Source organism: Arvicola amphibius, chromosome 10 (genome assembly GCF_903992535.2).
Source record: "Arvicola amphibius chromosome 10, mArvAmp1.2, whole genome shotgun sequence".
Taxonomy (NCBI): domain Eukaryota; kingdom Metazoa; phylum Chordata; class Mammalia; order Rodentia; family Cricetidae; genus Arvicola; species Arvicola amphibius.
This window is the reverse complement of record NC_052056.1, coordinates 106379753-106404766: the sequence shown is the minus strand read 5'-3', so window position 1 is coordinate 106404766 and position 25014 is coordinate 106379753. Positions and strand designations below refer to the sequence as shown.

General features: G+C 46.4%; 1 protein-coding gene across 1 annotated transcript in view; it reads left to right on the top strand.

The window, feature by feature from the left end:
• The window catches only part of Fry (FRY microtubule binding protein), a 250702-nt gene that overhangs the window by 150715 nt on the left and 74973 nt on the right, over positions 1-25014 (top strand). The window contains exons 30-39 of the mRNA XM_038345555.1: positions 565-664; positions 872-1043; positions 8198-8451; positions 9752-9898; positions 11739-11907; positions 13644-13734; positions 19356-19438; positions 22029-22179; positions 22872-22975; positions 24163-24348. Coding sequence (XP_038201483.1) covers positions 565-664; positions 872-1043; positions 8198-8451; positions 9752-9898; positions 11739-11907; positions 13644-13734; positions 19356-19438; positions 22029-22179; positions 22872-22975; positions 24163-24348 — 1457 coding nt within the window. The remainder of the gene's footprint in view (positions 1-564; positions 665-871; positions 1044-8197; positions 8452-9751; positions 9899-11738; positions 11908-13643; positions 13735-19355; positions 19439-22028; positions 22180-22871; positions 22976-24162; positions 24349-25014) is intronic.

Sequence of the window (25014 nt, the reverse complement as noted above, 5' to 3'; positions counted from 1 at the left end):
TCATAGCTAGATTAAACTCCCCGACAAACTGTTCTAAGAGAAAGCTTATGATTTAGGAAAGTGGAGAGAATATAGAACACAGTTGAGGTTTCTATTCAAAAATCTTCACGTAAGGACTGGAGCAGACAACCGGAGTTCAGCACACAGCACCCACATCATGGAGGTCACAACCTTCTGCAATCCCGGCTCCAGGGGATCCATGCTTCCGAGCTTCTCAGGCACCTGCATGAATATGATGCACATACGTACACTCAGATACACGGGATCATACATAAATAAATGATTCTTTCCAAAAAACACAGGGCAGTGTCATCCCCAAGGACTCAAGTCAATGCACCACCCTAGACTTTGTTTTCTGAGATGGAGTTTCTCTGTGTAACAGCTCTGGCTGTCCTGGAACCCACGCTGTAGACCAGGCTGACCTCGAACTCACAGAGATCCACCTGCCTCTGCTTCCTAAGTGCTGGGATTAAAGGCGTGCGCCACCCTAGACTTTTGAGAGGAGACGATCTCTCCAGCTTACCAGCCAAGCTGACTTACAGCTATGCTGCGTGTTTTCCCCAGGAACTACCCCTTCGACATAGTGACCCTGCTGAACCTTGTTCTCTTCAAGGCCTCGGACACCAACAGAGAGATTTACGAAGTCTCCATGCAGCTCATGCAGGCATGTATCACGCACCCCTGGGCCACAGTTCCATCCTTAGCTCAGAATGTGTTTACTTGTTTCTGTGTGCCGCGTGAAGAGCAAGGAAACGCCCACCCGGTGCTCTCCAGGCACAGCCATTAGCGGATTGCGTCCTTGTGATGGCGGCACCAATTCTGGTCAAATGCAAACGCTCCTGAGATGTGCTTGTCTCTTACTTCCTCACAGATCCTCGAAGCAAAGCTTTTTGTGCACTCCAAGAAAGTTGCCGAGCAAAGACCTGGCAGTATTCTGTATGGAACGCATGGGCCGTTGCCACCTCTCTACAGTGTGTCGCTAGCCCTCCTGTCCTGTGAACTGGCCCGGATGTACCCTGAGCTCACTCTTCCCCTTTTCTCAGGTACCATGTAGCCGTCAGCAGTGACGTATGTCACCAAGTCTCTATTCTAAGCAGTTTTCCTTTTTTGGAGTCTGTGGCAGTTTTAGTGGCAGACATCAGTGCTAAGGACTAAATCTAGTTACATAAGAAAGCAAACTCGAGAAGTATTTTTAAGCTTTTTATTTTATGTGGGGGGGGTGTTTTGCCTGATTGTGCACCATGTGAGTGTAATGCTAATGGAGGCCAGAAGAGGGCATCAGATCCTCTGGGACTGGAGTTACAGATGGTTAGGAGCTGCCCTGTGGGTGCTGGGACTTAAACCCAAGTCCTTTGGAAGAGCAGCCACTGAGCCTTCTCTCCAGTCCCTCAAAAATGTTTTTAAATGTTTAAAAATAAGTGATTAGGTAAAGCAAAAGTATAAACATGCACCTGACAAATTCAAGATTCTTAGGTCAGTAATCATATTTCCGTGTGTGTGTGTGTGTGTGTGTGTGTGTGTAGTATGTATGTATATACATATGTAATATTATATATGTATGTATGTGTATTATATGTATATATATCCCAAAGAAATTCTACTAAATGGAAAATATACTTAAAATCTCTCTAAATTACTTACTTGTTGATGATGTTAGATATCATATAGACTTGTTATATTTATTATAGTGATGTCACATATATAGCTTGTCTCCTCAGCCATCTTCACAAACAACTTTTGTGAGAAGCGGGTGTTAAAAAGTGCTCTGCCCACCTAAGTTCATGGGGCACCTTGCCAGGAGGCAGACTGTCCCAGAATGCACCCCACCTTCCACCCGCACCCCCAGTGCCTTAGCCCCACCCCTCCTCAGCCACCCCTGCCTCTGCCCACCCCTCCCTGACCTGTCCTCTGGGCCGCAGTTCTTCAGCTACACGAAGCCACAGCTGGGCAGCACCTCCCACTCAGGTGTCTCTGCGCAACTGCACTGAAATAATTGGTGATCACAATGGCTCGCGTTTCTCGGGTGCCTGAGGTGTGCTGAGCTCTCTGTTGGACATTCACGCGCATTGCTTGTATCTGGTTCTTATTGAACCAGAAGAACCGGGAAAGCCTGACCTGACAGGCTGATGTCTGTGCTGCAGCTGGAGAGAAGAAAGTTACCAGGCAGGCAGGCAGGTGATGGAAACCGCAGAGAGAGGGGATAGCACATGACTTGGTTTAGAGTGGTGGTTCTCAACCTGGGGGTTGTGACCCCTTTGGAGGGTGAATGACCTTTTCACGGGTTGCCTAAGATCATCAGAAAACACAGATATTTATATTATGATTCATAAAGGTAGCAAAGTTTAGGTAGTGAAGTAGCAATGGAAGTAATTTTATGGTTGGGGAATCCCAGTCTATATGATAGCTAACATCAGATTAAAGGGTCACAGCATTAGGAGGGTCGAGAACCTCTGCTGTAAAGGAATAGACCAGCACCCTGTACCAGGAAGTTATCCAGAGGGCAGTGTGAGTGACATCTGAGATGGCCATGTGCTCACGACCCATTTCAAAGCCTGTGAGGAACGTGGCATCTCAGAAAGCTGCTAGGGCTTTGCAACCCACTGACGAATCCCACAGAATCACTACACTGGAAGCCACGATCTATAGTCGGGGACCTGGTGCAGAACTGTGCAGGCCCTGTACATGCCACTTCAGCCTCCGTGAGTTCATGGGAGCTTTGCTCGTGTCGATGTAGAAAGCTGTAGCGCGAGCTCTAACAGATCTCCATAGTAAAAGCCCAGAGTCAGAGGGGAAATGCTGTGAGATCAGAGAGACAAGGGCTCAAACTCTGCAACCTTACCTACTCAACTCCCCAGCCCAAAAGAGAGAGTTCCTGTTTCCTCCCGACTGTCACTTCATCTCTCCGCCCAGCCATACCACTTCCTGTCTTTCTGTACAGACCTCCAGACCTCTATGGTTAGCTAGTAGCTAGCTCCACCCTCTGATCTTCAGACAAGCTTTGTTTGTACAAACAAAATATCAGCACCTAGGGCCTTGTTCTCTAGGTGTCTTCCATCCACTGTGGCTCCTAATTCTTTCTGCCTCATCCTCTGCAGGGTTCCCTGAGCTCTGAGGGGAGGTATTTGATGGAGACACCCCTCCCATTTAGGGCTGAGTCTTCCAAGGTCTCTCACTCTCTGCATAATGTCTGGCTGTGTCTGTGTTCCTATTTGCCACAGGAGGATGCTTCTCCGAGGATGGTTAAGTAAGCCACTGATCTATGAGTATGCCATTAATCATCTCTCAGAATATCGTTAAGAGTTACACTTTATCAATACGGTTTTTTCCTTTTCTTTCTTTAAATCAGTATTATTTGGTTTTACCCTAGGTCTCTGGGCTCTCTAGTCTTAAGTTCGTGGTAACCCAAGCAGTGTTAGGGATGGGGTCCATCTCGTGGAGTGGGCCTAGAGCAAATCGGATGTTGGTTGGTTACTCCCACAAGTTTTGTACCCCCATAACCCTAGCATATCTTACAGGCAGGACACCATTGTGGATAAAGGGCTGTGGCTTGCTTGGTGTTTGTTTTCCTTTCTGTGGTGTACAGAGTATGTTTCTGTACCGAAGATGCTGGAACGTAGGGGTGGCAGCTCTGTGTAGGCACTGGCTCGACATCTTCGTCTTCAGTGAGTTGTGCAGGTGTTGGCTTCACAGTGGGGCCTTGCTATCAGTTTGTGGAGAGCAACCTGTAGTCTTGGCAACAGCCTGGGTTATTGACCGTAGGATCCCTTTGGCCAACAACTTAATTAGATATAACCTGACCCCAGTACTGAAAGTTTCATTTGGTGAAAGAGATGGCCAACTAGGGCTCTGTCCCCCCCCCTCCATTATTTGGCTATTTTTTATATTGCCTTCAGATATATATATATCTTAGGAAATTTCTCCTCTATTAGATTTCCTTATTTTTATGAGACTCCTGAGTGTGCCAACAAGTGGGTTTCTAATTCTTGTGCCTTCTCTTGGCTTCTTTTCCTTCTGTTGGTTTGTCTTGTCCAACTTCAGTGTAACAGATTTTGTTTTATACTATTATATTTGATTTTGTTACATTTTTTTTAAAAAAATGAATGAATAGCCAGGCGGTGGTGGCGCACGCCTTTAATCCCAGCACTCGGGAGGCAGAGGCAGGCGGATCTCTGTGAGTTCGAGACCAGCCTGATCTACAAGAGCTAGTTCCAGGACAGGCTCTAAAACTGCAGAGAAACCCTGTCTCGAAAAACAAATGAATGAATGAATAGAAACTAGTCCCTTAGGGTAAAGGTTAAGAACTAAATGTCACTTGTACCTGCTAAGAGAGGGAAATCAGTTTTCTCCAATACACTGGGTACATCTACCACTGCGGGACAGACGCGTGCTCAGGGGCAGTTGAGCAACATCTAACGGACTCCACAGGGTTATTTGTGTGCTTTTATTTAGTTAGTTATGGTTTAGTGTTTTGTCTGGGGGGGGGGGTTGAGGGGAAGTGTGCTTTTGTTTTGTTTTCTTGGTTTGGGGGATTGTTGTATTGGATTTTTTGGTTGGTTTGTTTGTTGTTGAGAAAGAATTTAAAGTTGGGTGGGTAGGGAGGGGGAGAGGATCTGGAAGGACTTGGTGTGGGGAAGAGTATGATAAAATATATTTAAATTTAAAAACTTTGAAAGAAAAAGAAAAGCTAAGAGCAACAGAATGGGGGCTGCAGAAGCTGACATAGCGCTGTAGCTGTTTCCAGGGTCGGGGGTCCTCTTAAGTTTGAGTACGAGAAAAAAAGCCAGGATGGCCAAGTTTCTGCTGCATGTGTTATTAAATAAGAAACCTGAAATACAAAAGAAAGAAAAAAGGAAAGAGAGAAAGGAGAGAGGAAGGAGAGAGAGACAGAGAGATAGAGACAGAGACAGAGAGACAGAGACAGAGACAGAGAGAGAAAGAGACAGAGAGACAGAGACGAGAGGAGAGAGAGAGAGAGAGAGAGAGAGAGAGAGAGAGAGAGAGAGAGAGAAGAGAGGAGAAAGACTGCCGTGTTTAAAGAGGAAGACAGACGGCTGTCGGCCGTCATGCTGTGGGAAAGAGTCGAAGATGCTTGAGCGTATCAGTCCAGAGAGGGACTGGCTGGGAAGGGCGGCTGTAACTTAGGGAGGAAGTGGTTGTGTTGTAAGGGTCTGACCTAATAGCCCAGGGAAAGCAGAACGTGGAGGCTGAAGCCAGAGGTTCACAGACAAGTGAAGTGTCTGGTGCTTGCTGCCTGGGAGACTGATGGCGGTGACAAACAGGTCACCAGGGAGAGCAGGCGTGTAGGGCAAAGCGTCCATGGAGAGCTGGCCTGGGATGCTGGAGCAGGCCTCTACAGAAGAGACAGTCCTGAACGCAGGTGGCCACCTCACACTCGGAAGGTCAGGAGTGGCAAAGCGCAGAGGGGAAGAAAAGCCCTCCACACTCACCACACAGTCTGAACACGGGAAAGGGACAACAGAGCAGTGTTCCGGGGATATGGAGCCCGTTCCCTGGGGGACAGATTTCTTCATGGAAACCTGGAGAAATAAAAGGGTTCCGAGTGGAGAGCGATGCCCAGCCTCCAAGGAGAGCAGCTCTGTGGGCTTCAGAGGGAGGTGGCCCCGCTAGGCTGAGAGCAGTCCCAAGCTTGTTTGGAAGAACAGGACTGGAGCCAATTTATTAGCTGAGAAGGGGAGCTGATAAAGTGGGGGCAACTGACAGCTGGGGAGGGGGAATAGATTTTGCCTGACAGGCAGCAAAGCCCCGAGAATGGAATTCACATTCTTTAAGCCATCCCCACTCTTGATGTATGATGTTTGGGAAAGACTGAAACATTAACAGGGACCTAGTGGATTCCTGAACTGCCCGCGCTGTTACAGACCCTGTGGTGACTTCAGGGGACCTAATCACTTAGAAGCAGCTGGACAAGTTGTTTGGGTCCTGCCCGAAGGATCTGGAAAGATGCATAGCCACCCCCCAGCACCCCCTCATGTTTTGTTTGACTTCTGTATTTCCCAGAGAGTTGACCCAATATCTGTGTCGTCTTCCTTTCTCTTCAGAAACACCTCCACAACCCGAGGTGTCTATCTGTCTGACACCTCTGGCCAACACCCCACTTTCTTGGTCCTCATGTCCGGCACACAGAATGCAATGAACACAATAAACGAGTTCGTGTCGCGTGTTAGAAGCTGGCCATTGCTACAAAGTCCATTCATTTTCATGCCATCGTTTAAAAATAGTTTTGTTTAATGTCCCCCCCTCTCCCTCCCTCTCTCTCCCTCTCCCTCCTTCTCTCTCTTAGTCTCTCTTCCCCTCTCTCTCTCTCCCACCTCCTTCGCTCTCCCTCTCTCCCTCTTTCTCTCCCACCTGCCTCTCTCTACTCTCTCTCCCCCTCCCTCTCTCTCCCCCACCCTCCTCTCTCTCTCTCTCTCTCTCTCTCCCTCTCTTCTCTTCTCTCCTCTCTCTCTCTAGTACAGGTCTTTCCCATGGAGCATAAACAGCTCTTCTATAATAAAATTGTATTTTTGTAACCAGATCCTCAGCTTGGCGCCTTCTGTGACCTGTCATTTTCTCTCTTGCCCCTGGGTTATTTGTCAGTATAATTTGTCAAGAGAACCTTCCCCCCAAGCTCAATAACTTTACTCTTTTTTTATTTATTTCAAAAAATTTTTTTTGAGAATTTCATACATTAGTAATGTACTTATATCATTTCCACTCCTTCTCTCGGCTACAAGTCCTCCTGTGTCCCCCTCAACTCCCACTCCAATCCATGACCTCTTATTATTACATATATATTAATATATACATACATATACTATTGACCACACACACACACACGAGTCCCTTTTGTTGCTCATATATACGTGTATTTAGAGCTCACCACACTCCTGAGAAGTCTTGCCCATTTTCATCCCTGTCAGATTCAGCGGCTTGCTCTAACGAATACTCAGCCAGTGGGATTAGTGGATGTTCTGACGCAGTAAGATGCAAGTGTCTATCATCCTAGCCAGAGCATATGTGTCGTAATATGTGAGCTCTAAGTTAAATACTCTGGGGGCCATCCAGATGGCGCAGCTGGTGCAGGTCCCAAGTCTGCTAGCCAGTTTGATTCCTGAGCCACGTGTGGTAGAGAGAGAGAATCAACTTTAGCAAGCCCACCTGTGTACCATGGCATAGACCACACACACACACACAGTAAGTAGAAATTAGAGGGGATGGAGAGATGGTTAAAAGCACTGACTGTTCTTGCAGAGGATCAAATCCAATGCCCTCTTCTAACCTCTATGGTAAGCTGTGTGGGCACCAATAATGCACGTGATACACACAGATACATACATGCAAGCTAAGTATTCATATTCGTAAAAATAAATCAAGCAGATAAACAAATGTAATAAAAAGAAATGTTGCTAATATTTTTTTTTAGAGACAGGGTTTCTCTGCAGCTTTAGAGCCTGTCCTGGAGCTAGCTCTTGTAGACCAGGCTGGTCTCGAACTCACAGAGATCCGCCTGCCTCTGCCTCCCGAGTGCTGGGATTAAAGGCATGCGAAATGTCGCTATTTTAAAAAAGAAAAATTAAGTAATTTTGCAAATTACTTAATTTGCATTGACCTACGTAAAAGCCCAACGGCTTGGCACCATCTGATTGGGACTTCGAGTTTAGGGAAAGGGCGAATGCAGTTAAGGTTTCTATTGGGGTCAGCCAAGGGATTTATCGCTGAGTCTGCCCTGCAGCATGCTGGTGTCTCCAGCCCTAACAGCTGTGCAGTGTGAGACCCAAGCGTAGGGGATTGCTCTTACTTTCCTGACCGACAGATGGATGAACCAAGAGGTCTCTGAAGTGTCTGAGTCACATAGTTGTCCATGCGGCTATTATATGGCGGGAGTGAGATTTGCCACATGTCCCGCTGACCCCCGGGGTCTTTATTTTGTATACTCAGTTACTCCTTTTCTACTAACTGTGTTTGTAAGGCCTTCAGCTCTGCCCATGCTCACCAGCCCGTCCCTCCCCTAAGACACTTTCCTGTACACGGGGCATCAGGGATAACCCTTACTTTTGTGATTTTGCAGTCCTGGATAGCTATGATATATGGCAATCCTTTTAGTAAATGCAAACTGCTGTTGGATCAATAAATTGGTGAGCCTGTTGAGCTTGATTTGGAGATTAACCTGTAGCTCTCCTTCGCCCTGTCTCTTCAGAGGTGAGCCAGCGATTCCCCACAACGCACCCAAACGGGCGTCAGATCATGCTCACCTACCTGTTGCCATGGCTACACAACATCGAACTGGTGGACAGCAGACTCCTCCTCCCAGGGTCAAGTCCCAGCAGTCCCGAGGAGGAGGTCAAGGATCGGGAAGAAGTGACTGCCTCTCACGGACTGAAAGGGAATGGCTGGGGCTCTCCAGAAGCCACTTCGCTGGTCCTGAACAACCTCATGTACATGACAGCCAAGGTAACACCAATAGCGTGGTTCCACAGTAGCAAAGCCCCGGCCTCACAGAACCTTTGCCGCAAACCCGACAAAGTGACAATTATCATTAAAATAAGACAGACGGGGCTGAGTAGGGGCGATGGGTGTGCACTAGTGCACTGAATGCTGCCAAATTCTCTACTTAAAAATATTTACAGGGCCAGATATGGAGAGTCTAGAGGTCAAGGCCATCCTCGGCTACATAGGGAGATGAGGCCAGCCTGGGCTACTGAGACCCTGTGTAAAAAAAGAAAAAGATGTTCATGATATTGCCAGAATAAACTTCCTTCCCCCCTCCCCAGTTTTTGATAAAGAAAGATAATAGTGTATTCATGGTGACACATTTCTGGTTCCGCTGCTCTCACAGAAGACCTGGATTCTATTCCTATTTTCTAGTTGCACATGTGGTCTGACAATTTTGTGAGTTAGTAATGGTTGTGTAAATAGGTAGGTGTGGGTTCAGAGGAGCTGGGAAACCCAGCCTTCATAATTTGCTTTTTAAAAAACAAGAAAATGAAAATAATGTGTTTGGTGCATTTAAAAAAATGGCTATGGAAGCCAAACAGTGGCACACACCTTTAATCTCAGCACTCGGGAGGTAGAGGTAGGAGGAGCTCTATGAGTTCGAGGCCAGTCTGATCTGCAGAGCAAGTTCTAGGACAGCCAAGACTACCCAGAGAAATGCTGTCTTGAAAAACAAAAGACAAAGGGAGAGGGGAGCGGTGGTGCACACTTTTTAATCCCAGCACTTGGGAGGTAGAGGCAGGCAGATCTCTGTGGGTTCGAGGCCAGCCTGGTCAACAGGACAGCCAGAGCTATTACACACACACGCACACACACATGCACACACGCACACACGCACACACGCACACCAAAAAGAGAAAAGCTGTCTCAAAAAAAATTTTTAATTAAAAAAATGGTTATGATGATAACTAGGGATGTATTTTGGGGTACACCTTTTGTATTTTATGCAAAAAGCTCAGGATTCAAATGCCAAGCACCGCAACTAAGAATGGGAGGATTATGAGATGAGAGAGAGAGAGAGAGAGAGAGAGAGAGAGAGAGAGAGATCACATGTGGGCCTATCATTTTTTTAAAGTACTTCTATAGGTACTTCATATAAATGATCTTTTTATTGTGAATTGCTCTCCACTTATAAATGGCATTTTTCTATCAAAATGTTCATTTCCCCCTTCTTATGACTTTAACCAATCATAACCTTCAAACCAATTTACGTTCTGCACACACTCACGCGGGCTGCCTTTTCTCTTGTTTGTGTTAGTACGGCGATGAAGTCCCAGGACCAGAAATGGAAAACGCTTGGAATGCACTGGCCAACAACGAGAAGTGGAGCAACAACCTGAGGATCACACTGCAGTTCCTTATCAGTCTGTGCGGGGTCAGCAGTGACACCGTCCTCCTGCCCTATGTAAGTGGCATCCAGGCAGCCAGGGGTGCTATTTCCTGCTGGGGTTCACCCTGCCATTTGTAGCTCAGACTCTTGGCTCCCACTACAACAGAGGTCTGGTTTTTCAAATCCTGCACATTCCCTGAGATCTCATCCAGGTGATGAACAAGAGCGGTGCTACCTTTCCAGAGCACAGGCTTCATGTGCTGCTGCCAGGGGCACCTGTCACCCCTTGGATTACAGGACATTGACACCTGAGAATTGAGGATTATTTTTCTGAAAGTTACCAAAGCTTCCTCTACAAACAGCACCAATATGAAAGAGGCAGAATGCAAAAGATCACATCATTACTAACACACACACAAAACATGCTTCTGGTTTGCATCTTGACATTATCAGAATGAAGTAAAAAGACAAGAGACCTGGGGGTTTCTTTTCTTCTTTTTTATGAGTTATTTATTTTTATTTTACGTGGATGAGAGTTTACCTACATGTGTGTACACGCACAGTATGCATGCAGTACCCATGGAGGCCAGAAGAGGGCACTGACTCCCCTAGAACCGGAGTCACAGCCACTAGGTCGGTGCTGGGAATTGAACTCTGATCTTTCGCAGCAGCAGCCAGTGCTCTTAAACAATGAGCCATCTCTCCAGCCCCCACCAGATTTTTTTTTTCCAAACGTAGGTGATAGGAGAGAAAACAAAGCAGAACTATCTTTATGGTATATTCTGTTTTCACTTGAGGATGGCAGCAGTTTCTAACACAGACTCACTTGGCTTCTCTGTATGTTCTTGTGAGCATATGCCTTCCTGCTGCCCTGAGCTGCTTTAGCCATGCTGCAGTTTATGATTGCAGGGTTAGACATCGGGGTTTGCACTTACATGACACATTAATATGTTGTTTTTAAAACCTAAGACTTCGCTGGGTGGTGGTGGTACACGCTTTTAATCCCAGCACTCGGGAGGCAGAGGCAAGCGGATCTCTGTGAGTTCGAGGCCACCCCTTGTGACACACCTTCTCCAACAGGACCACACCTCCTAATCCTTCTCAAACAGTTCCACCACCTGGGGATCAAATATTCAAACATATCAGGCTATGGTTCTCATCCAAACCACCATAGAAGGAGACTGTATTCCATTTTCAGTTTTAAAAAAATAGCTGTCATTTTCCCAGAGTGGATAGAAGAAAATCATTTTTGATATATAAGTACCTCATACAGTAGATGCCAGTAAAGGTCTTACAATGTTTTTAGCTTAAATTGACTCAATTTACCCTAAGAGTGATTTTCTTAATTGAGCCACTGAAGAAGGTACTTGTGGAAGGCACAATTAATAAAAACTCAGGGTCAAAAATTGGGGTTCAACCTGAAGATCCAAAAAGCAAAACAGCCAGTCACTGACTCTTCCCTCAACCTCAGTCTGAAAATGGCAATCCTGCCTCCTGGAGTCTCAGAAGGAGACTGTATCTGAGAGCTGTCTCACCGCATCTTATATTCCTCTCTAGGGCTGGGATCAAAGGCATTCACCACCTGATTTCTATGGCAACTAGGGTGGCTACTAGGGTTAAAGGTGTGTGTCATTGAAGCTACTGGGATTAAAGGTGTGTGGTACCATGATCTGGTCTGTAAGGCTGACCAGTGAGGCTCTTTTACTCTCAGATCTTCAGGCAGTCTTTATTGAAATACATTTGAAATGCCACTACACCTGTGTGTTGCGGATTTGTCCCCAACACTGAGATCATCCAAAGACGGCAAAGGTTTGCTGTCTGACAGTGCCCGATGACAGTGTGTTCCAAGGTGAGTGAGTTGCCAGCCCAAAGCTCTGACAGGAAATACATCCTCCTTTTGTCTTCTTCTTCCAAGATTAAGAAGGTGGCGATCTACCTGTGCCGGAACAACACCATCCAGACCATGGAAGAACTGCTCTTTGAGCTGCAGCAGACAGAGCCCGTGAACCCCATAGTCCAGCACTGCGACAATCCTCCCTTCTATCGCTTCACGGCCAGCAGCAAGGCCTCCGCAGCTGCTTCAGGTAAGGGCAGGCCACCTGGGCACACACCTTGTCGCGCAGCGCACTCAACAGGTTTGAGCTGGTCTTGCTGTCCTTTTTCCTGGGAATGTATTCCTTTAAGAGGTGGACCCTCAGCACATTGGAATTGGAATAACAATTGACTGGGTAAGGATAATCATGAACCTGTGGCCTTCTTACCACAGAACTTATTTCATTTTAGATAGAGCCCAACCAGGATGCTGCAGTCACTGAGGAATCTCAGGTTTGAAGTTTCTGCATACCTTAACGGATTCCCTTTGCTAGGCTCCTCCCAGGATTGCCTAGAATAGTCCATGAAACCCAAAGTGCTCAAAACTCTGAAACTTTTTGAGTTCTGACATGACAACCTAATATAAAAGCTCAATGTGTACAAACTTTACTCATTTTTAAGATTTATTTATTTTTATTTTGCTCATATTGTCTATATATGTGTATGTGCACCACGTGCATGCAGTGCCCTTGGAGGCCAGAAGAGGGAGTCAGATCCCGGACTGGAATTACAGATGGTTGTTAGCTGCCGTGTGGGTACTGGGAGCCAAACCCAGGTCCTCTGCAAAAGCAGAAGGTACTCTTAACTGCTGAGCCATTTCTCCTGCCCCAACTTTCTCATTGTTAAAAACATTATATGAAGCCGGGCGGTGGTGGCGCACGCCTTTAATCCCAGCACTCGGGAGGCAGAGGCAGGCGGATCTCTGTGAGTTCGAGGCCAGCCTGGTCTACAAGAGCTAGTTCCAGGACAGGCTCTAAAAATGCTGTAGAGAAACCCTGTCTCGAAAAACCAAAAAAAAAAAAAAAAAAAAAAGAAAAAAAGAAAAAACATTATATGAAATTACCTTTAGCCACTGTGTAACAAAGGATACATAAAACAGAATTGAATTTCATGCTTATATTTGCATCTGGGCCCTAAGTCAGTTTCATCATACATACACAAAAATCGCACAGTCCAAAATATCTGAAATCAGAAACGTCCCTGATCCTGTGGATTCTGAATAACAGAGTGCTTTCAGTCAATTAGTATCTGTTCGTTTCATGAAACACATACTACTTCCTTCACTGTCCTGAAGCTTCCCTTCACTTTACTTTACCCTGAACCCCTCTTCAGCCCAGTCAGCTCCTACTCTCTCCTGCTCTCTCTTTCTCCTACTTCTTAGGGAGGTGGTTTTTTTTTTTTTTTTTTTTTTTTTTTTTTTTTTTTTTTTTTTTTTTTTTTTCAGAAAGACACTAGCCTAGGAATCAGAATCCTACTTAGTTTTCCTTTCATACCATTAGCTGAATAATTCCTGGACCCAGCAACACTAAAAGAGCAAGCTAGGGAGGCGCCTGCCTGTAACCCCAGTGTTGGGGAAGCAGAAGAAGGTGGGCCATAAAATGACGGTCAGCCTCGGCTGTGTAGCAAGACCCTGTCTAAAGCGGCAGGGATAGAAGAAATTCTGGTGTGGCTAAAGCAGACCCACCTCTATCTCAGGTCATGACCTGAGGCTAGAGACTGCTAAGAATGTTATAGCCTCATTTTATGAGGAAGAAGGGATTGGGTTTGAAAACCAGATGTCTGGAACTCAGTGCTGTGGACTTAGAGACAGTTGTTTATCTCTCCAAGAATGTCTGAGATTATGGAAGACAAGAAGACGGTCAGGAATGGGGATGTACAGGGAATCCTTCCCTGAACTACCTGCCCCTCTGAATGCTCCATCTCTGACGCCTCCTAATTCCTTCTGCAGGAACCACCTCAAGCAGTAACACCGTAGTCGCGGGCCAGGACAGCTTCCCAGACCCCGAGGAGAGCAAGATTCTCAAAGAGTCTGATGACAGGTCGGTGCAGTATTTGGCTTACTGTCTGTTCTAACGTTCAGCAGGAGTCTGTGCAGAGGCATCACACGTTAGTGGAGTTTCCTAAGTGCATACGAACTGAAATCCATCTTTACACTCAGGAACAGACTGACTTTCCAGCCCTGTCTGATGTGTCCCTAAAGATACATCCTGCACAAAATCAGCGAGGACACCGTTCTGGTGGCTGAATCCTACTTACTCTTGGGCATCGTAAAAACCCCTGGTTGGCGGTGGGAGAGATGGCTCAGTGGTTAAAATCACCAGCTGCTCTTCAGGAAGCCAGATTCTGTCATCAGCACACACATCATAGTGCACAGCCATCTGTAACTCCAGGTCTGGGGGGACCCAGCGCCCTCTTCTGGCCTCCATGGGTACTGCATGCACATGCATACATACAGGCACTCATCTGCATAAAATAAACAAATGAATCCTTGTGGAATTTTTTTTTAAAGTATTGTTCGACTAGTGGGCACAAACCATTTGGAATTAGGGGAGATTTAGCATGTGGAGCCTTCAAACCTAATTACTGCATGGTTTCTTAAATGCCTTGAGGTAAGTTCTCCACAACAACATTGCATTAATCGGCTTTTGTTACTGTAGGAAATGCCCGAGGCAGGCTGACTCGTAAGGAAAGAAGTTTGGTTAGTTATAGGGGCTGGTGTTCTGAACGGCACAGTGTGGGCTTTGGCATAGGCGCCAACTGGCCACATCATATCATAACAGGAACATGTGTGAACATTTACGTACTCTCTTTCCCTCCCTCTCCCTCTCCTCATATAAAACCACCAGAATTACAGAGGCTCCATCCTGATTACCTTTCCCAATCGAGTTATTGTCCTAAGGTCCTCATTTGTTTTCATACACATAACTGTATGTTTATAGGCTGGCTTGCCTCAGAGTAGAAAGAATAGCAGTATATATCGGGCGCCACATAGGCAAATGATCATGTTACATAGCATATCTTTGTATAGAAAACACACGATAGCATCCTGCGAGAACCATCTTTTTCTAAGCATCTTCGTTCTGAACACCACAGAGCAATGAAGTTTGCACCCTTGTGCTGTTAACGTAAGACTTGAGAGTCCTGCACCTCCAGTGAGTTCATGGAGACGGCCATGTCCGACCTACAGCAATCTCCATTCTCCCTTGGCTTTTGTTTTCTCCCATCATAATTAACCAAGAACACCCTTTCCCTGTGGCGCCAAGAGCCCACCCCTTCATATGAGCTCTGCGAAGCTGCTTCTCTCTCGCCCACGCACCTACCTCCTCATTACCTGTGAATAAACAGCTAAAACCTGGGTCTCTCTAGCCTGCAAATGATTATGAAGAACAGGGAGGTAAATGGGGGGGGGGTTGCTTTTCACTTCATTTCATTGTCTGTGTATCACGGTGTTTTGCCTGCATGCATGTCTGTGCAACATGTGTGTGCCTGGTGCCTGCAGAGGTCAGACCAGAGCATCAGACTCCCCTGGAGCTGGAGTGACAGATGGTTTTGCGCTGTCCTGTGGGTGCTAGCGGTCAAACTGGGGTCTTCTGCCAGACAGTGGTGGCGCACGCCTTTACTCCCAGCACTCGGGAGGCAGTGGCAGGCGGATCTCTGTGAGATCGAGGCCAGCCTGGTCTACAGAGCGAATTCCGGGGCAGCCAGGGCTACACAGTGACACCCAGTCTTGAAAAGCAAAACAAAACAAAAAACAAAAATGAAAGCCGAGGTCCTCTGGAAGAGCAGCCAGTGCCATCAACCACTGAGCCATCTCTCCAGCCCTGCTCCATATATTTTTAGTCATTTATTTGTAGACTGAGGTCCCCATCTTCCATTTAATTGGGATAGAAAGCCTCTCGGTTTGTGTATATTAACACCCTGTTACAAAGTCATCTGGGTGTCTTCCCTGGGGATTTTGGTGATGGCCTTTAGCCTTGAGAAGCCTGTTTTCTGTGTAAAATGAGGATCAAATAGCACTGCTAGAGACATTGTCCTTAGAGCACCTTGTAATCCCAGTCTGAGGAAGCTGAGGCAGGGGATTGCCATGAGTTTAAGGCTATAGTATGGTTCCAGGATTCCCCAGTCACAAAGGGACTTGTTTCCGCTTTATCTTGGCTTCATAAACATTGTATAAGAGCCCTTATATAGCCTGTGTATATGTATATAAGTAGATAGATGATAGATAGATAGATAGATAGATAGATAGATAGATAGATAGATAGATAGATAGATGATAGATAGATAGATGATAGATAGATAGATGATAGATAGATGATAGATAGATAGATAGATAGATAGATAGATAGATAGATAGGTAGATAGATAGATGATAGATAGATAGATAGATAGATGATAGATAGATAGATAGATAGATAGATGATAGATAGATAAATGATAGATAGATGATAGATAGATAGATAGATAGATAGATAGATAGATGATAGATAGATAGATAGATAGATAGATAGATAGATAGATGATAGATAATCTTATGAAGGAGATAAATAGAATGCCATCTGATGTGTGACACCTATCTCTGTGTCCTCCTGAGAAATCCCCAAACCCCACTTACTGTGTACCACAATTCATCAGTGTCCACAGGTGCTGGCCGCACACCCCACTTCCCCAAACATGGAACCCTCCAGATGTGGCCCCTCTTTCACCAGCCCGCTTTTACCCCTGGCCAAACGATGTTTGGGCTCAGCCTATGCTGTTTCAACCCAGGAGCCTCTGGGGACGATCATCGTTTTTGGCACTTCTCTGACTTCTCATGTTCCGGTCTGCCTTGGACCGTCTGTGACCTGACCCGTCTGGCACCCATGTGCCCTGAATCTTCTGTTCCGTAGATCCCCAGAACAGTGACCCAAGAGGTAGGACAGTGGAGAGTGACGTCACTGCAGACTGGAAATGAGCAACAGGCTAAGGAGAAAAGCAACTTTCACAGATACCTAAGGAGCGAATAAAGCCAGGCGTTGTGCTGTGCTGCGCTGAGACAGCTCAGCAGAGACAAATCCCTGGGGAAACTTTGTGACATGGTGCCTCGGCACGGTCACCCTTCCCTGGCGTGTGTCCAGCTCTTTTTCCTAAAACCTTACCAGTCCTTCATGTGCTGGATGCTTTCTGTCAGCTTGACACAGACTGAGCCCTTTGAGAAGAGGGAAGTTCAGCCGAGAGCGCACCTCCCTCAGATTTGCCTGTACGCACGTTTGTGGGGCATCCTCTTGATGAATCACTGATGTGGGAGGACACCGCCCACTGCGGATGCTGCCATCCCTGGGCTGGTGGTCCTGAGCTATGTAAGAAAGCAAGCTGAGCAAGCCAGGGAGAGCAAGCTAGCAAGCAGCATCGCCCCATGGCTTCTGCTTCAGCTCCTGACTCCAAGCACCTACCTGCCTGGAGTTCCTCCACTTGTTTCCCTCGATGATTAACAATGACCCAGGATATCTAAGCCAAATAAACCCTTTCCTTTTGGTTGTGATCTTTATCACGGCAATAGAAACGTAACTAAGACACTCCATCCCTGTGAGGGCATCTCCATGCTGTGTCCCCCAGCACAGAACACCCAGTCAGTCGTAGAGGGAAACACATCTATGTCGACATGGGTTTGCCGACACTTGTGCTTCGCCTTGGCTCTTTGCTTTGGCTCCATATAAAGAACTGGATGGAATGTTCTATGACTCTTTCATGTAAAATAAGCAGAAATACCAATTTGGGCCTGGGATGTACCTCAATGATTGAATTCCTGCCTAACACATTTGAGGTCCTGGGTTCTATTCCTAACACCATAAAATTTAATTTACTATAAATACACTACTTTGCCATATTTCCCCCAAGCCACACCCCTGTGTTAGAATGATGAGCACGGACTAATTTAAATGCTTTGGGCATCCAGAAGCCAGGCATCCTACGGATCTCAACCTAAGCATAATAACAATGTGTGATCAAAGCATAACACTGGGCTGGAGAGCTGGCTCAGTAGTTAGGAGCACACACTGCTATTGTGGAAGATCCAGGTTCATTTCCCAGCACCCACATGGTGACTCACAGCCATCTGTAACTCCAGTTCTAGGGGATCTGACACCCTCTTCTGGCCTCCTCTAGCACATGCAGAATTGCAGGCAAAGCACCCATACCTATAAAAAAAAAAAATTAAGTCAGGCAGTAGTGGCACACACCTTTAATCCCAGCAGAGGCAGGTGGATCTCTGTGAGTTCAAAGCCAGCCTGGTCTTCAGATAGAGTTCCAGAACAGATTCGAAAGCTACACAGAGAAACCATATCTCGAAAACAACAACAACAACAACAAAAAGTTAAAAACATACTTTTTAAAAAACATAAACTATTTTCTACCAGTCTGTTTTGTCATTTGGGGAGTCCTTGGGGCCAACAGCTTGATCCCAGCCTTAGAATTAGTGATTAGGGACTTGTCACAATGACACATAGCAATTGTACACATTCACCAGGCACATTGCAATATTCTGATAGTCAGTCAGGTCAGAGCCCTTGGGGTGTTTGTCGCCTCAGACACCCACTCAGTCTTAAATTGTGCCCACTCGGAAGTATCATGGCATGGATAGTGTCCCTGCACTGTCACCCCCCTAAGGCTGACACCAGACAAGTTGTTTAATCTCACTAAACCTCAGTTTCCCCATTTGTAAAGTGAGTAATACTTCTGTCAAAAACGAGAGGCAAATTAAATGAGATGTTAACGTGGTGTTAGTGGATGTGACATTAGTGCATGTGACGTTAGTGTATGTGACATTAGTGTATGTGACTTAGTGCATGTGACGTTAGTGCATAGGACGTTAGTGTAGCCCGTCTCTTTTCCCTTAGCTGAACCATCTGCAAGAGGAACAGATGGAAAAGTCCTTCCGATCATAGGATTACATTATCTCCAAACTATCACTTTCCTGAAAATTCTCTGAATATTTTGCAGGAAGCTTTAATCTGTCCACAGTCCCAGACTGCTCATGAAGTTGCTATGTGTGTTTCTGCTTCTTCACGTCTTTACTTGCTCAGCCACTCAGCAGGTTTGGCGGATTGATGAGCCTCTCCTGTCAGGGACATTTAGCGACATGCTCATCTTCATTCCAAAAACAGATGTTAGCTTTTGCAGCCAGACTACAACGTTATCCTAAAGTATCCTCATTCTCCCAAGGTTTGGGCTGTTACTGATATGCAGAAGGGGATCTCTGGCCCTCCCAACTGAAAAAGGAAATGTTTCAGGTATAAAGGCTGTAATCGTCCTGTAAGAAACACATACCAACTCAGGTGGCATTGGCGTACAATCCTAGCACTCAGGAGGCAGAAGCAGGTGGATCCCTGTGAGTTCAAAGCCAACCTGGTCTACATTGGGAGTTCCAGGCCAGCCAGGGCTAAATAGTGAGGCCCCATCTAAAGAAAGAGGAGGAGGAAGAAGGAAGATAAAAGAGAACAGCATCATTTAACTAAGCACCCCCACCCCTGCCACACACACAACACACATACACACACAACACACACACACACACACACACACACACACACGAGGAAAAAGCCGGCCACTGAATCGTAGACTCTGCTTTTGGGCAACAACACATTCAGACATGTTGCCATATCACGGCTGTGTTCTGTTTTTGAAGGTTTAGCAATGTGATCCGAGCCCACACTCGCCTGGAGTCAAGATACAGCAACAGCTCCGGAGGGTCCTACGATGAGGATAAAAGTGAGTACCCAGGACCGCGCAGGTTAGGTCTGGAAAGGTCTTTACCCAGTCCTGTGTGTTTCTCGTGGTGACGCCAAGTTGGAGAAAGCCTAGTAAGAAGTTAGCTCTTTGAAAATATCGCTGGGGCTGGAGAGACACTCAGCAGTGAGCACGGGTCGCTCTCACAGAGCACCTGAGTTCGGTTCCCAGCACCCACGGGGTGACGCACAACTGCCTGTAACTCCAGCTGCCAGGGACCCAACCCCTCTTCTGACCACCTTGGGCGCACACAAACTTTGTGTTGTGGAACTTTCTTAAAGAATTGTTCTATTTCTAATTGTTTACATTATGGGCATCACCAGCAGAAGAGGGTATCAGTTCCCTGGAACTGGAGTTGCAGATCATTGTGAACTGCCATGTGGGTGCTGGGGATTGAACCTAGGTCCCCTGGAGAAGTAGCAGTGGGTTCAACTCCCAGCATCCTGTTAGCAGCTACTAATCCTCTGTAACTCCACTTCCAGGGGATCTGATGCCTTCTTCTGGCCTCTGTGGGCAACTGCACACACGTGGTGCCAAGACATATGTTCGGGAAGGCATGCACACACATATAAATAAAAATAAATAGGGGCTGGACAGGTGGCTCAGTGGTTAAAACCACTGGCTGCTTTTTACAGAGCACCCGGGTTCAGTTCCCAGCACCCACATGACAGCTCACACTCTCTGTAACTCTGGTTCCAAGTGATCTGACACCCTTCCACAGATATACATACAGACAAAACATCAATATACATAAAATGAAATAAAAATAAATGCAAAAAAATCTTAAATAAATAAAATTTGGGTTCAGAGGTTAAACAGTATGCTGACACCTGCCATGGAGTATGACAGACGTGGGGTGACAGCACCCATCTCCTTGTGAGACCCGTCTCCTGTACCTCAGCCAGGCGATTCCTCGGACGGCTGTCCCTGCCCGCCTTCAGGGTGCAGACTGTAGACTTGGATAGAGCATTGCCCTGCCTTGCGGGGATTGGCAGAGTGAGCATGATTGCTGACTTGATTGCTGTCATCTTCAAGGCGTCCCAGTGACCCCTGTCAAACAAAGCGTGACAGCACCTCGTGGTCAGGTGGGTTTCAGAAAAACACCCTCACGTCATTTCCTCTGATTTCTCAGATCAACCAAAATTTAAAAAAAAAAAAAAAAAAAAAAGCATGTGGTACTTTCTACTATGCTCTTGTGTGCCAGAGCACTGAGTCCTCACTGAGAAGAGAGCCTAGAGGAACATTCCCATCAGGGGGAACAGTAGAGTTGAAGTTCTTGAGTCTGGACCAAGTCTTGTCTAATGATGCGCAGACCAGCAAGGAAGTCATCATGACTGAGGCAGAGTGAACAGTGAGGAAATGGGAGGCTGTTAGCCGGGAGAGGAACGTGGTAGCCTTGTAAAGACTTCTAAGGTCACTGTGTGGGTTGTGGACTTCCTTCTGGGTGTATAGGGGACCTCTGGGGAGTGTTGAACAAGGAAAGACACACGGCCAAAGTTTCCGAGCGATGGCTCTGGCTTCTTTGTGGAACACAGGGTGTGTGCAGAGTGAGAACAGGTGAGGTGACAGTAAGGAGCCGTGGTGACAGAGGACGGTGGGTTGGGCACAGAGACAAGGCTAGACACAAGTGTCCAGATGCAAGGTGTGTGCTCGGAAGGCGAATCTCTCTGACTGTGTTGAGATGTCAAGATTCTCGTATGGGAATACCCACCATTAGACTCTTAAGATGGAAGTCCATAGAACAGAGCCTGGCATGTACCTGCCCGTGTCGGGCTCCTACGATGTTAGCGCTGTTGTCATCGGGACTGGCAGCTGGATGTGGGATGAGAGCGCATGCAGGGTGACTCTCAGGCACTTGCTCTGAGCTAACTAGAAATAAGAACTGCATTTCATGGGCTGGAGAGATGACTCAGTGGTCAAGAGCACTGACTACTCTTCCAGAGGACCCGGGTTCAATTCCCAGCTCCCACATGGCAGCTCACACCTGTCTATAACTCCAAAATCTGGCACCCTCACACAGCCATAGATGCAGATGAAACACCAATACACACAAAATAAAAATAAATTATATATAGAGATAGCTAGATTATTTATTTTTTTTAAAGAACTGCATTTCTCTGTAATGGGGAAGACTGGAAACATTTCCCTATCATGGGAATTAAGATTGAACATTTTTTAACCTGTATTTTTATTTGCTCTTTTATGAATAACTAGAAAGCTGGGCGGTGGTGGCGCACGCCTTTAATCCCAGCACTTGGGAGGCAGAAGCAGGCGGATCTCTGTGAGTTCGAGGCCAGCCTGGTCTACAAGAGCTAGTTACAGGACAGGCTCCAAAGCTACAGAGAGACCCTGTCTCGAAAAATACTAAATAGATAAATAACTATAAATCATCAAGTAATAGTTAATCAAATAATTACATAATCAATTGGTTTAACTCATGTAACAGCACACTTAGTAAGTTGTTGTCTCGGCAAGCATACAGGTGCAAGACGCTTTCTGAAAATACCAGCTGTGATCAGCACAAGTCTTTTTCCCCTGAAAATAAAGCCACCATGTCTTTCTCGTCCTCCAGATGATCCAATCTCTCCCTACACGGGCTGGTTGCTAACGATCACGGAGGCCAAGCAGCCGCAGCCTTTACCCATGCCGTGTACTGGAGGATGCTGGGCCCCCTTGGTCGACTACCTCCCAGAGACCATCACTCCGAGGGGGCCGCTGCACAGGTGAGCCACATGCAGACATGGAAGGAAATGTGCACTCGGCTTTGGAAGGACTTCTCTACCAGTGAGATGAGGGACTTTGTCCTGGCCTCACTAAAGGAAGGCCCTTTTTAAATCGGGGGGATTTTACTGACTTTATCCCCAGATCCTAGAATATTAGCAGAGTTTAGTTAACTATCAGCCTGTGACCCTTTGAAGCTCTCCTTGATGTAATCTTGAAACTAATTCGGTGATGCTTGTTAGACTGCACACCACTTCAAGGGATGGAATCCTCTTCCATCTCTCCTTCTTCAGCTCTGGTTGCTAGAAGACTCACCATTCCATGATAAGCCTCACTGATTTTTCTTGTAGTGGGCTCTATGCTGTTCTTGGGGAGCCTGAGAGATGACTCAGCAGATAACAGCACTGGCTGCTCTTGCCGAGGACCTGGGTTTCATTCTCAGCACCACATGGGTTTCAGGGGGACCTAGTGCCCTCTCCTGGCTTCCATGGGTACTGCATGCAGATGGCACACAATTAGGCACTTATAAACATCCAGTAAAAATAAACAAACTTTTTAAATTCTGTCTCTCTTGAATAAGTACCTTAATGTAACTTTTCAGCGAATCTTAGTTGCATTTAGCTGTGACTTGCCCTGCTGAAGTCCTTACATCCCTTATAAAAAGTGGCATTTGTTTCTCCGTGTTGTTGGTCAGGTGCAATATTGCTGTGATTTTTATGACCGAGATGGTGGTGGATCACAGTGTGAGAGAAGACTGGGCCCTTCACCTTCCGTTGCTACTTCATGCTGTCTTCTTAGGTAAGACTGGATCTAAAGGGAATTCTCACCAACAGGAAGATAAGCACGTAGAAGGCTTACATAGACCTTCACGGCACATAGGTTAGCTTCAGTTATAAAATCAATCCTTTCCTTTCTCATTGTACCTTTATGCTCTGTAATATGTCTTGTTCCGGGTGATGGGTCATAGCTTAACACTGACATTTCTGTAATCTAAATGTGTTGTTAACGATGCATCTTTCAAGATACCCAAAATAGGGCTGGCGAGATGACTCAGCGGTTAAGAGCACTGATTGTTCTTCCAAAGGTTCTGAGTTCAATTCCCAACGACCACATGGTGGCTCATACCTTAAAAACGTATTACATAAATAAAGACACCCAACATAGTATGAGTTTATTTGGGGGATCCTCAGCTGAGGAAACAAATAGAGAGTCGTGAAATTTGATCAAAACAAAGAGAGAACTGGACGGTGGTGGCGCACGCCTTTAATCCCAGCACTCAGGAGGCAGAGGCAAGTGGATCTCTGAGAGTTTGAGGCCAGCCTGGTCTACAAGAGCTAGTTCCAGGACAGGCTCCAAAGCTACAGAGAAACCCCGTCTTGAAAAACCAAAAGAGAGAGAGAGAAAAAAAAAAATAAGAGGGAATGTAGCAGGCTAAGTACCTACCTTTAGGAGTTCAAGTGACGGGCAAAAAGTAGAAGAAGAACCATCAAGAACATCAGTTAAGTTGGAAAGAGAGAAATAGAATGTAGATCCTTTAAGCTTGGCATGGTGACACAGACCTGTGATCCCAGCACTGTGACTAATGGACGATCTCAAGCTCAAAGCCAGCATGGACTTCCAAACAAAATACAGCTCACAAATACATGTTTTTATTTTTTACAAAAAAAGACACTTTAATAGCAGATCCAGGGAAGAGAATACATCAAGCAAAAAGACTATGAGCCACATTAAATGCTACGGAGAGGTCAGAAAAGACCTGCTGTCAATATTTTATGCAAACACTTCATTTAAGTCACAAAGCATCTTATTTTCCCTAAGCCCAACTTCGTTATGTTGGTAACCCAAAGACTAACAAAGACAGCTAACGATTCTCGCTCCCGACAGGCATTTCTGCGGGCATCCTAGAGTCCTCTCTATCCCAGAATCTCAAGGGGCTTTGGCGGTTAGCGTTGGTTGACATTAAGAGATTGTGCCCTCGGTTCCAGGTTTGGACCATTATCGGCCTGAAGTCTTTGAGCACAGCAAAAAGCTGCTCCTTCACCTCCTCATCGCCCTTTCCTGCAACAGCAACTTTCACACCATTGCCTCAGTCCTCCTGCAGACCCGAGAGCTGGGGGAAGCCAAGACGCTAACCATGCAGCCGGCTTACCAGCCAGAATATCTCTATACAGGTGAGAAGGGGTGGGTGTGAGCGCGCCGGGTGTGAGAAGGGGTGGGGAGGGAGATGCCGGGCGGGGCATGGTGACCAGGCTCGTTTCTGCAGCACCAGTGGGGAGGCGGGTGGGGGTGGGGGTGGGGCCGTGAAGCCCACACTCGCTGCTGCAGCACCAATGGGGAGGTGGGTGGGGGAGGCCAGGGAGCCCACGCTCTCTTCCCTTGTGCTGGCCTCCGGCTTTTCATAGTGATAAATTACACCGTTTCGTGTGAACGTGGCTCTGAAAAGCCTTTTTATGGTTGAGCATTTTAAAGTGCGTTTTTCATAATTCTTTGACTGCTGCCCCCAGGGAGTATGTCCCTCTTGATATGCTGACCTTACAATGCTCAGAGCTCAAGAGCACTGGCCTGGAACACCGAAGGATGAGAATGTGGGACCATAAGGTGACTCTGCTCCCTGCCTGAGCAGGACATGGCCAGTGTGCCAGGTGTCGCTCCTTGTTCCCCTGAAGGGGTTTGCACTTTCCTGAGTGACTATCTCTGCTTTGTTGGAATCTATGGGAACACAAAAATTCAAAACTAGAGAAAAGGAAGATAGTTGCATATATATATATATATATATTTCCAAACTACAGTAGTATAACTAGAGATGTACATTGTTAAATAAAATATGAAGTGAAAAA